At 42.7% G+C, this 12,644-nt stretch overlaps 2 protein-coding genes across 2 annotated transcripts in view; one reads left to right on the top strand and one right to left on the bottom strand.

Moving 5' to 3' along the window:
• Window positions 1–963: 963 nt before the first annotated feature.
• nelfe (negative elongation factor complex member E) lies at window positions 964–11,169 on the bottom strand. The gene is made up of 11 exons (XM_016286038.1): window positions 10,918–11,169; window positions 10,704–10,788; window positions 6,818–6,887; window positions 6,571–6,716; window positions 6,397–6,471; window positions 5,883–5,920; window positions 5,564–5,787; window positions 4,416–4,560; window positions 4,105–4,159; window positions 2,911–3,013; window positions 964–2,823 (listed from the first exon to the last, which is right to left on the bottom strand). The coding sequence occupies exons 1-11, from the start codon at window positions 11,067–11,069 to the stop codon at window positions 2,750–2,752; spliced, it is 1,167 nt and encodes a 388-aa protein (XP_016141524.1). The 5' UTR covers window positions 11,070–11,169; the 3' UTR covers window positions 964–2,749.
• Window positions 11,170–11,219: 50 nt separating this feature from the next.
• skic2 (SKI2 subunit of superkiller complex) overlaps window positions 11,220–12,644 on the top strand; it is a 23,870-nt gene continuing 22,445 nt past the window's right edge. The window contains exons 1-4 of the mRNA XM_016286077.1: window positions 11,220–11,364; window positions 11,595–11,716; window positions 11,800–11,921; window positions 12,022–12,139. Coding sequence (XP_016141563.1) covers window positions 11,352–11,364; window positions 11,595–11,716; window positions 11,800–11,921; window positions 12,022–12,139 — 375 coding nt within the window. The 5' untranslated portion in view covers window positions 11,220–11,351. The remainder of the gene's footprint in view (window positions 11,365–11,594; window positions 11,717–11,799; window positions 11,922–12,021; window positions 12,140–12,644) is intronic.

The following is a 12,644-nucleotide window of genomic DNA, read 5'->3' as shown; positions in this document are numbered from 1 at the left end:
AACCTCCAACATGCTTGCTGCTTCTGGTTTAGCGCTCTAATCAAGATACCCTTCTTCTTCCATCGTAGTTACTTCAGTCACCACTCTCTAGTCTCTCTCTATGCTTTGAGTTGGCTGCTCTACCAGCACTGGGATTCTTTCCCCCTTCACAATGAAAAATATCTGGGTCTTCAGGATCACTTGAAAAATCACAGGCCAGGTGAGCTAAAGCAGGTTGGAAATAAACTGACAGTGTGTCCCCAGAGGCTCGCTTCAGAGTGTTAACCCTGAAATGAGGGAAATTCTGGGTCTTCCGTTTCAGAATGGGAGGTATGTCAAACCCGAGAAAGCAGGGTAAGTCAAGCCCGTTTCTGAAACTCCGAGTCAGTTACCATGGTAACTTACTCTGTGACCCAAACCTGGTCGGCTGCAGGTTTTCTTCGTTAAACCCAGAGTTTCTTTCGGTTCCTTTTTTGTTTAAATACCTCATTCATTCATTCATGCTGCAAAAATGCTTTTCTTACTGATTATTTTGGAATGTAAATTAAGTGCATTACTTAAAACAAGAAAAATAATCTTAATGCAAATGGTAAAAAGATTATTTTTCTTACCCCATTGGCAGATCATTTGCAAAATAAGAAAAATGCACTTAAAAGACTAAATACGCATGTCATTTTTCTTATGTAGAAAATGCATCTTGATTTAAGAATCTTTAGATATTTTGACTGGAAACAAGACAAAAATACTAAGAAAAGCATTTTTTTTTTCAGTGCTGGTATTCATTGCACATATTTTCATCATGTGAAAGAAACAAAAACGGCATGTCCTTTTATACAGGAGTTATTATTTTTCCTGTTGGATTTTAATATTCTTCCAATATTCAAATACTTGGTATTGTGGCCATCTCCTCTTCATCTGTGCTGCATTTATTCTGTTTACTTATTTTGTTTATTCAAATGTTTATTTCACTACTCTAATTAAGTAATGCAACAGTTTGAATTAGAGAACATTTAATTGTGTGAACATTTAATTATGCATGTTATAAAGAGCATTAGACTGTGGAAAAAGCTGCTTCACATTGAAATCGACACTAATAGATACTTATTTAATGTCAAATGTTTGTAAAGTCATGTAGCCTACACCCATGAACCTTTTATGCTTAAAACTTTACCTGATTTAAAAAAAAAAAAATTCTGCTCCCATATCATCAAAGCATGTTCCACACACCCAGGAAATCCTGGGACGGCCTTCTGGCAGCTTGTGTCTATATACCCACCTCCTCCAGACATCCTAACCAGACATTCTCCTTGCTGTCACCGAAATGAAAATCTTCTCCTAAAAAATCAATATTTAAAATTGAGTGATGCTAGTGGATTCCTGTTCCTTAGATACAAAGCAACCACCCTCCATAGGTCACAACTCCTTTTTTTCTTCCAGTATGTCTGGCAAACTAAACAACTCCCTCTTGGTCTCCTTCCTTTTCTCCGCTCTTGGCATTCTCACTGGTCTCCTCACTGCTGCTAACATACCCCTTATTCCCATATCACCTTCAGACTCTTCTCCTCTTGCTCGTCTGCTTGCAAGCTTCGTCTTGCACCAGCTGGAGTATCTCTTATACCCAGAACTTTCGGGGAAACTCTTCCTAGCTACTGTTTTAACGAATCTACCACACATTCTTTATAAACAGCTTGACTAAACATGTTAAGCTTGGTTTCCAACCTTCCACGAAGTATGTTGGTTAGGTTACACAAATCCTGATCTAGCCACTGACTTACACTGTATGGACAAAAAAGACACTGATACACTTGGGCAGCTTTTTGTAGTCACAGCTTTTACGTACTTGAATGAGCAAATGGGAAAGAGCAAAATCTCCTAAATCAGCCTAAAAACACTATTTACTAGTATTTTACACTATTATTACTTGTCAGATTAATGCTTATGCCCCTTGTCCATATAAGACACATATCAGACAGTGCATGTACCCATTGGCTCTTGTAAATGAAAGCTTAATGCTGAAATATTGAGTGTTGCAGTTTCTCACATTTGTTACAAAAAACATTTTGTTTTGATATTTTTCCCCATAGTCATTCATATTCATATGAGTAATGTTGTATATCTCACTGGAGAAAAAAAGAGGAAAATTCTAAAACTATTATGTGTTTCCCAATAAATCTGATATAATGTTACTCTTTTTAGTATGCAGAGTTTATATAACAGTGCATGTCTCTGCATTTGTGTTCTCAGTGTTCTGTTTCCCTTTAGGCAAAAAGAGCACTGGAAGGTCTGAACTAGAGCTCATTTCATCAATACCATCTCATGTTGTGGATTGTAGCGGGGTAAACTTGTTTCACACAGCTGAGGTCTGCAGTAAATCAGTTATTATTCATACTCCAATACAAAATACATCTATACAAAGCTCAGATTTGCTTGATATCACCTCTAAAAACTCAAAAACTGGCTTACAGTTTCTGCCTGTCAAACTCTGAAGATGTTTCACTGAGGTAATGTTTTTTTAGTTTGCCCATATTATGAAGTCAACCCAGGCATGCTGATGGAAAAGTGTATTGATTATTTACTGAAATCCATGACTGAGCTAAATGTCCAGATACACTGAGTGGTAAAAATACTCAAATGCTGTGCTAATTAAAATGACAGAAAAGTAACAGTTTCACTTCATCGCTTCTTTAAAAAAAACTACATTTTTGCTGTATGTAGACAAAATCTAATGCTGGATTATTTTATAAGTTTAACATATGCTAAATAACTGTTTTCAAAGGAAGTCCTCACTGTAGACGACCTGGCTCCGTTTGTCTCTGTACGAACCCTTGGCACTGTTCTGCACAGCTGTGAAAGATAAGACACAGAAATAGAAATGGGTTAGTCAAGTGTGCAACACTCACAGTTGTTTTCCTGTGAAATGTCTTTATTTACCAAGAGAAGCCCAGACAGATTTCCCTGTGGCAGCATCGAGCATGGGCTGCTTTCTGGCAATGCTGACTTTGATGTTGACGTCACCAACAGTAGCACCATTCAGCTGAGACACAGAAAGAGAAGAAAAACGGGTTTCTTTCAGTAAATAAATAAAAGGGGTCCTATCACAGAAAACAAGATTTTCAAGATGAGCCTGAATATACACAATATAAAAACTCTACAATCCACACCAGACTATTTAGTCAGCCTATTTTTGTTGCATATTTTTGGATTTATGGATGCTAAGCTGCAAAACATCAGAAATCGACATGATATTGATGTCCCAACCATGAGCTCATTAACACAGGACCACTAGAGCTTGCATGACTGTCCATAAAAGTAGTCGGTGGGTCCCCAGATCACGTGTGTGGTTGGCTTTTAGAGTATCAAAACTATTTATAATAGCTCAAATAAAACAAATACTAAAATTAAAACATACTGAAATAATTAAGTTGAAGTGCTAGAAATACTAAACTGAAATAAAACCCATTAAAAACTAATTAAAATGACAAAAGCACATAACCGGTCTAAATATTAAACTAAAATGAAAACCGAAAATATAAAAAAGTAATTTAAAACATTAATAAATACAATATTAGTATGTATTTCATTCATTTATGTTTTAACAATATATAAACAATGGCTATATTCATGGCAACATTTACAATATCATTTCCATATAGCATTTTCTTATGAAGCAAACACTACACAAAAAACATACAAGTAACAACAATAGTACTGATAAAAATCATATAGAATCTTTCACAATATTGGCGCATGAATAATACTTAACACTCATATACTTTGTGACTGTATATTTTTTGCATAAATCCTGTTACTGTACAAGTTAATATTGCGTAAGCACAACATTTGGAGAGACAAAATATTCTACTGCTATGCCCTTGTATATGACAAGTATAGAATCAAGTATGGATCACCACTAGTCCTTATTCACCACTTACGATTATATATGCATGCCTGACAAATTACATAATTACATGTAAAGTGAAGCCTGTCAAAACTGAGGTCATTTATATATGCAATTCTTAAAGGCACAGCAGCAAAAACAACCTGTTGAATTGAGGGCCAGAGAGGAAGTATAAAGTATAAAAAATATTATGATACAAAAGTGTATAAAGTGAATGTACTACTGACCTCTACCACAGCCTGGTCTGCTGATTCAATCTTCTCATAGGTGACAAAGGCACAACTAGTAAGAAACAGAAGGCAAAAATGGGTTAAATAATTGTTTTTTTTCTCAGACATTTCTCAGTTCAACAAAGATTTAAAAAATACTTTTATTTAGCAAGGAAGCATTAAATTGATCAAAAGTGACAGTAAAGACATTTATAATGTTACAAGAGATTTATATTTTGAAAAAATATATCACAGTACAACTGTTATCAACATGAAATGTTTCTTGAGCATAAAATCCTTCATCAGAACTTCATCAGAATTCGTCTTACTGGCGTGGTGAGTCCATTGAAAGGTCGATGATGTTGCCATGCTGTGTGAAGGCCGAGCGCAAACTGTCTTCCACTAAACCTGTGCCGTATACATACACAGTGTTTCCTTTGCGCACACCTCTGCGCTCTGGATACGAGTCTGACCCTGAACAACAATAGAGACGTTTAGTAGACGTTCAGAATTTCAACAGAACAAAGCTTATTATGATTAACTATTAGAAAAAGCATATGCATGAAATATTCTGTTCTTAAAGGGGTCATATGATGCTACATGCACTTTTACAAGTTGTTTGAACTGAAATGTGTGTTAGCAGTGTGTGTACACAACCACCTTATAATGATAAAAATCCATCCAGTGGTTTTAAAAAAAAAAATCTGGTTAAATGTTTTCCCCTTTCTCAAATCGAGCCGATCTCAGATGCCTGTCTGTGTGACGTCACAAAAACAGGCCCCTCCCACTATAGTTTGATTGACAGTAGTGTTTCAGTACAGACTGGACTTGTGTCTTACCTTAGACCCGCCCTGAGTGAGCTGTCATCAGTCCGCCATTGTTTCACCGCCGGAGCAGATGTAGACAAGAATGACTCCTAAGCAATTGAGGTGTTCTGTTGTTGGATGTAATAATGAACATAGCAGTCGTCATTTACTCCCGACATCTGAGCCGCTGAACTGGCAGTGGATTACATTGTTTCTGAAGGGAATGCGCCCTCAATCTACATAAATGCGTCTATGTTCGTGCAAATCATTCATGATCCAGCCTCATCTACAGAAGAAGAGTGTATAATGTTTTGTAATGAATCTTTGCAAATCGCCTTTGCTAATAATGTGCTAATTAGCAAGTTTCGCGATGAATGCGGCTAAATTAAACAGCCTCTCAGAGAGCAGCTCGGAAGAGAGGGGCGGGGTCAGCAGAGCTCATTAACATTTAAAGGAAAATGCTACAAAAACGGCTTGATCTGAAAAGAGCTGTTTTTTACACTACCATTGAGAAATTTTAACCAAACTATTTTAGTGACTTTTCATTAATACCCTAAAGAATCATATCAACTTGTGGAAAATGGGCATCCGTTGACCCCTTTAACAAACACTGTAATGACACAATATGGACACTGAATGGAAGTGATTTATTTTTGCACAGATTCACTTACGTCTGTAGGGTCCGTCCCGCTCTTGGTCTCTTTCTCTGTCTCGATCTCTGTCCCTTTCACTATCCCGGCTCCTGTCACGTTCATGTTCACGCTCTCGGTCTCGTTCTCTCTCCTTGTCTCTTTCTCGATCTCTCTCCCAGTCCATCTCTCTTTCCCGATCGCGCTCAGAATCTCGACTCGACATTCCTCCCTCATCGTCACGAGATTGATCTCCAGGAACAAAACTATAGGACAGAAAGAACAGCCTTAATGTTTCCTGCAATACTTTTTCTATGAAGGTATTAGATTACAAGTATTATTCTGAGTCTGACAGTCTCACCTCTCATACAGGGATTTCCTGTGGATTCGTTTAGCAGACTACAGCAAGAAGAAACAACATGGTGTAAAGTCAAGTCTACTGACACTATTTAATATACTTAACAGATTTAGCTATTTACATATATTCATGCATACATACAATCACACTTTTGACACAACCGATCAAAAGTTGTTTTTTTTATGTTTTGAAAGAAGTTTCTTATGCTCACCAAGGCTGCAAATTACAATAAAAATAGTAATATTGTGAACAATGTGTTATTGTGTTATAATGTTAAAAAAAAAAATCAGCATATTATACTGATTTCTGAAGGATCATGTGACACTGAAGACTGGAGTAATGATGTTGAAAATTCAGCTTTACATCACAGGAATAAATTACATTTTAAAATATTTTCAAATAGAAAGCAGTTATTTTAAGTTATAATAATATTTCAAAATATTACTGGTTTACTGTATTTTTGATCAAATAAATGCAGCCTTGACTGGATCATTTGTACAGTGTAAAACCGCATTACATCAGGAGGCTCCTCATCTGTAGAGACGCTCCTTTGAAATGGCAGGAATGCTGGGGCAGAACCTTTCTCAGGATCCTGAGAAACAAAGAAAACCTTTGTATTTGTAGCTTTGTACAAAAAATCAAATACATTTTATGTTGACTCGCCATTAATGGGGTGCAAAACATCTCTTACTTTAAGTTTACCCTCAAGTGTTCTGGAGCGCTTGAAGCCTGAGTTCTTGTTCTCTGATTTGATGGCGCTGATCGCTCCAGACTTGATCAGCATTTTGGCCTGCTCCGTTGCGGTCGCTGTGTCCACCACCGGCTGATCTGACAGAGCTTAACAGAGGCAATCAGAGAGATCATTCATAGATCACAGATTTCATGCAAACTTATTTCAGGAGCATCTGGAAAGTTTAGTGATCCATAAATTGACTTACTGCGCTTCAGTCCTATCTGACCTGTCTGATTGGTGGAGCTCTGTTTCTTCAGAGCCATTAGGGCCTTTTTCTACATGACAGAAGTGAAGGTAGACAATACTGTATGTCAAAACAATATATATATACACATATGTGTGTATTTTTGCCTTTGGCGTCTCAACACCCCACTCCTGGTATCAAGTTTGGGCCTAATGGTTAGAGAGTCGGACTCATAACCCAAAGGTTGTGGGTTCGAGTCTCGTACTGGCAGGGATTGTAGGTGGGGGGAGTGAATGTACAGCGCTCTCTCCCACCTTCAATACTACGACTGAGGTGCCCTTGAGCAAGGCACCGAACCTCCAACTGTTCCCCGGGTGCCACAGCAACAAATGGCTGCCCACTGCTTCGGGTGTGTGTTCACGGTGTGTGTGTGTGTTCACTGCTGTGTGTGTGTTCACGGGGGGTGTGTGTTCACTGCTGTGTGTGTGTTCACGGGGGGTGTGTGTTCACTGCTGTGTGTGTGTTCACGGGGGGTGTGTGTTCACTGCTGTGTGTGTGTTCACGGGGGGTGTGTGTTCACTGCTGTGTGTGTGTTCACGGGGGGTGTGTGTTCACTGCTGTGTGTGTGTTCACGGGGGGTGTGTGTTCACTGCTGTGTGTGTGTTCACGGGGGGTGTGTGTTCACTGCTGTGTGTGTGTTCACGGGGGGTGTGTGTTCACTGCTGTGTGTGTGTTCACGGGGGGTGTGTGTTCACTGCTGTGTGTGTGTTCACGGGGGGTGTGTGTTCACTGCTGTGTGTGTGTTCACGGGGGGTGTGTGTTCACTGCTGTGTGTGTGTTCACGGGGGGTGTGTGTTCACTGCTGTGTGTGTGTTCACGGGGGGTGTGTGTTCACTGCTGTGTGTGTGTTCACGGGGGGTGTGTGTTCACTGCTGTGTGTGTGTTCACGGGGGGTGTGTGTTCACTGCTGTGTGTGTGTTCACGGGGGGTGTGTGTTCACTGCTGTGTGTGTGTTCACGGGGGGTGTGTGTTCACTGCTGTGTGTGTGTTCACGGGGGGTGTGTGTTCACTGCTGTGTGTGTGTTCACGGGGGGTGTGTGTTCACTGCTGTGTGTGTGTTCACGGGGGGTGTGTGTTCACTGCTGTGTGTGTGTTCACGGGGGGTGTGTGTTCACTGCTGTGTGTGTGTTCACGGGGGGTGTGTGTTCACTGCTGTGTGTGTGTTCACGGGGGGTGTGTGTTCACTGCTGTGTGTGTGTTCACGGGGGGTGTGTGTTCACTGCTGTGTGTGTGTTCACGGGGGGTGTGTGTTCACTGCTGTGTGTGTGTTCACGGGGGGTGTGTGTTCACTGCTGTGTGTGTGTTCACGGGGGGTGTGTGTTCACTGCTGTGTGTGTGTTCACGGGGGGTGTGTGTTCACTGCTGTGTGTGTGTTCACGGGGGGTGTGTGTTCACTGCTGTGTGTGTGTTCACGGGGGGTGTGTGTTCACTGCTGTGTGTGTGTTCACGGGGGGTGTGTGTTCACTGCTGTGTGTGTGTTCACGGGGGGTGTGTGTTCACTGCTGTGTGTGTGTTCACGGGGGGTGTGTGTTCACTGCTGTGTGTGTGTTCACGGGGGGTGTGTGTTCACTGCTGTGTGTGTGTTCACGGGGGGTGTGTGTTCACTGCTGTGTGTGTGTTCACGGGGGGTGTGTGTTCACTGCTGTGTGTGTGTTCACGGGGGGTGTGTGTTCACTGCTGTGTGTGTGTTCACGGGGGGTGTGTGTTCACTGCTGTGTGTGTGTTCACGGGGGGTGTGTGTTCACTGCTGTGTGTGTGTTCACGGGGGGTGTGTGTTCACTGCTGTGTGTGTGTTCACGGGGGGTGTGTGTTCACTGCTGTGTGTGTGTTCACGGGGGGTGTGTGTTCACTGCTGTGTGTGTGTTCACGGGGGGTGTGTGTTCACTGCTGTGTGTGTGTTCACGGGGGGTGTGTGTTCACTGCTGTGTGTGTGTTCACGGGGGGTGTGTGTTCACTGCTGTGTGTGTGTTCACGGGGGGTGTGTGTTCACTGCTGTGTGTGTGTTCACGGGGGGTGTGTGTTCACTGCTGTGTGTGTGTTCACGGGGGGTGTGTGTTCACTGCTGTGTGTGTGTTCACGGGGGGTGTGTGTTCACTGCTGTGTGTGTGTTCACGGGGGGTGTGTGTTCACTGCTGTGTGTGTGTTCACGGGGGGTGTGTGTTCACTGCTGTGTGTGTGTTCACGGGGGGTGTGTGTTCACTGCTGTGTGTGTGTTCACGGGGGGTGTGTGTTCACTGCTGTGTGTGTGTTCACGGGGGGTGTGTGTTCACTGCTGTGTGTGTGTTCACGGGGGGTGTGTGTTCACTGCTGTGTGTGTGTTCACGGGGGGTGTGTGTTCACTGCTGTGTGTGTGTTCACGGGGGGTGTGTGTTCACTGCTGTGTGTGTGTTCACGGGGGGTGTGTGTTCACTGCTGTGTGTGTGTTCACGGGGGGTGTGTGTTCACTGCTGTGTGTGTGTTCACGGGGGGTGTGTGTTCACTGCTGTGTGTGTGTTCACGGGGGGTGTGTGTTCACTGCTGTGTGTGTGTTCACGGGGGGTGTGTGTTCACTGCTGTGTGTGTGTTCACGGGGGGTGTGTGTTCACTGCTGTGTGTGTGTTCACGGGGGGTGTGTGTTCACTGCTGTGTGTGTGTTCACGGGGGGTGTGTGTTCACTGCTGTGTGTGTGTTCACGGGGGGTGTGTGTTCACTGCTGTGTGTGTGTTCACGGGGGGTGTGTGTTCACTGCTGTGTGTGTGTTCACGGGGGGTGTGTGTTCACTGCTGTGTGTGTGTTCACGGGGGGTGTGTGTTCACTGCTGTGTGTGTGTTCACGGGGGGTGTGTGTTCACTGCTGTGTGTGTGTTCACGGGGGGTGTGTGTTCACTGCTGTGTGTGTGTTCACGGGGGGTGTGTGTTCACTGCTGTGTGTGTGTTCACGGGGGGTGTGTGTTCACTGCTGTGTGTGTGTTCACGGGGGGTGTGTGTTCACTGCTGTGTGTGTGTTCACGGGGGGTGTGTGTTCACTGCTGTGTGTGTGTTCACGGGGGGTGTGTGTTCACTGCTGTGTGTGTGTTCACGGGGGGTGTGTGTTCACTGCTGTGTGTGTGTTCACGGGGGGTGTGTGTTCACTGCTGTGTGTGTGTTCACGGGGGGTGTGTGTTCACTGCTGTGTGTGTGTTCACGGGGGGTGTGTGTTCACTGCTGTGTGTGTGTTCACGGGGGGTGTGTGTTCACTGCTGTGTGTGTGTTCACGGGGGGTGTGTGTTCACTGCTGTGTGTGTGTTCACGGGGGGTGTGTGTTCACTGCTGTGTGTGTGTTCACTGCTGTGGGTGTGTTCACGGTGTGTGTGTGTTCACGGTGTGTGTATGTTCACTGCTGTGTGTGTGCACTTTGGATGGGTTAAATGCAGAGCACTAATTCCTAGTATGGGTCACCTGGCCACGTCACGTCACTTCACTTCACTTCAAGTTTGGGCTTAAAATACAATATACACTGGGTATAGAAAAGAATCAGTTGCACTGAGTAAATACAGCTGGATAAAACATTAAACGGTGTCCGTCTTAACCTCAGGTTACAAAGCAACAGTCAGCATGACTGAATCAACATTGAACTGATTTGATTTGAGCTGAATAATGAGATGTCTTCTGTAGAGTTGGTTTACAGCTCAAACTTAATAATGTATACATATTGGAACATGAATATTAATTTGCTGTTTATTATTATTTTATCTGTATTGTATAAAGCGTGTACATTTATTGTACAGATGTAAATATGACTTGACCTTTTTTGATACTATTATTTTGTGAATGTGCTTTTCTCGGTTCCAAAATGTAGCCTTAGAAAACACCGTGACTACATTTTTCACCTTTTTCTTTAATTTAGCATATTTCTTCTGCAGTGCTTCCTCCTCCTCTGTCAGTGAACTGGGAAATATTGCCATTTTGGCTGATCTTCAGGAAGAAGAAAAAACAGCAATATGTTTGAACAGATGTCTTATATATTTTCCAATCAATGCATCACCATATTAACCATATCTTTAAAAAAAACTGCATAAAAGACGGTGCTTTATATTAAATTACCTTAAACTCAGAAAGTGAGAATAGGCGTCTGCAGTCCTTCCTCGCTCGGCGCACAATTGTGACCTCATCTGTTGTGATCCGCGGAAGCAGCTCAAACTAAATAGTTTGCCCACAGTTATTCTTTGTTGTTTTACGGTGTATTTAAAGTACATTAAAACGTAAATCTATTTTAGGTCACACACACAGACCACTACGTTGTATAGTAGTAAACAAAAGTACTAAACACCTTCCGTCCCTTTAGTTCTGCGCAGCTTCCTGCAGGAGTGAAACTTTACTGAGACATTAAAACGTAAATCTATTTTAGGTCACACACACAGACCACTACGTTGTATAGTAGTAAACAAAAGTACTAATAAACACCTTCCGTCCCTTTAGTTCTGCGCAGCTTCCTGCAGGAGTGAAACTTTACTGATACTGGAGAACTGCAGAGTGACATGGACAAAACAGGTATGAATTATTTGCACTGTGTAATTCTGCGTGCTTACCTGGTGCGGTATAATAATATCATCAGCAGCCAGTTGAGGATTTAGCTGCTTTGTGTCGTAAATCGCTGCTATGACAGCCAGCTCAGCTACATCTACTTCTACATCTGCCATGAATGATCCAGCGGGTTTCATGGGCTTTCTGGCCTGTAGTTGCAGTGGTACTGATGAACTGCTGTTTTCTTCTGCGTGTAGATTTGCCCCCAGTGGGTCCTGATGATTTGCCCCTGTCTCTGCTGGAGATGGGCTGCTCGGGGAGACTTGAGCTCATCACACACCCACTGCCCCAAAACAGACCCCTGCCTCCACACAGCACAGTTAGTCGTTTAATAATACTAAAACAATCATGGTATTCATTTGTGTATGCTAATTTTGTGTTTATATTCTTTCTCTTTTTCAGCTTCCCCATGGGCTCCCTCCTACTTGTCTAGATCTAAAAACAGAGGTAGAAAAGCGTTTTCTGCGAGACCCTGCTTGGCTCCCGGTACACGGTGTAGATGATGCCTTCCACAAGTTCCTTAAGTATGAAATGAGACACATTCAGAAGATAGTGATTGTCTTTGCGATAGATAGGCCTATCCTATCTTTACTCAGTTTTGTCAATTACAAATTTGTCCTTTAGGATAAGTAAGCGGAACAAAGAGGTGGACTCTCTCCTGCACTGCTCACTGTCTCCACTGCACTCCGGTCTGTCTGTGATCAGAGATCCCACCACCGGTATGCTGCTGGATTTCACTGAGGTAACGCTGGAAAACATTTACTGCGTTCTGTTTGCCGATCTTAAAGTTCGTATTCCATTTTAATCAAAGCTATTAAAATAATTTTCGTTAAAGGGGTCATATGATGCTTTTTTTAAAGATCATTATTCTGTGTATTTGGTGTAACAGAATGTGTTGACATGCTTTAATGTTCAAAAAACACATTATTTTTCAAATACTGTACATTATTGTAGGTCCTCTATGCACCGACTCTCTCAAACGCTTCGTTTTCTACAAAGTCCCTCCTTCCGACAAGCGCAGTCTGCTCTGATTGGCCAGCTGACCCAGTGCATTGTGATTGGTCGAACACCGCAAGCACTCGTCGGAAATGTAACGCCCCTTACCATAATCGCGAGCGTCATCTTTCAAAATAAATGTAAAGACAGAGCCGGAAAGGGGAACAGAGTCGCGTGACAGACACAGTGATGAAGCTGGTATGTGTTTGCAGTACACAAGCCACGGTTAAGACAGCTGACTCCACTGTGAT

This window comes from Sinocyclocheilus grahami, unplaced genomic scaffold, assembly GCF_001515645.1.
Source record: "Sinocyclocheilus grahami isolate Dianchi unplaced genomic scaffold, SAMN03320097.WGS_v1.1 scaffold205.1, whole genome shotgun sequence".
Lineage (NCBI taxonomy): Eukaryota > Metazoa > Chordata > Actinopteri > Cypriniformes > Cyprinidae > Sinocyclocheilus > Sinocyclocheilus grahami.
The sequence above is the reverse complement of the archived record's forward strand: the minus strand, read 5'-3'. Positions and strand labels throughout refer to the sequence as shown.

Excerpts from the sequence above, each read along its gene's own strand:
- nelfe (XM_016286038.1), bottom strand. The coding sequence starts at position 11,069 with ATGTACTTTAAATACACCGTAAAACAACAAAGAATAACTGTGGGCAAA. Across the intron at positions 5,788-5,882 it reads AGGAAATCCCTGTATGAGAG|TTTTGTTCCTGGAGATCAAT; the intron begins GTGAGACTGTCA and ends TCTGTCCTATAG. Across the intron at positions 3,014-4,104 it reads CAGACCAGGCTGTGGTAGAG|CTGAATGGTGCTACTGTTGG; the intron begins GTCAGTAGTACA and ends TCTGTGTCTCAG.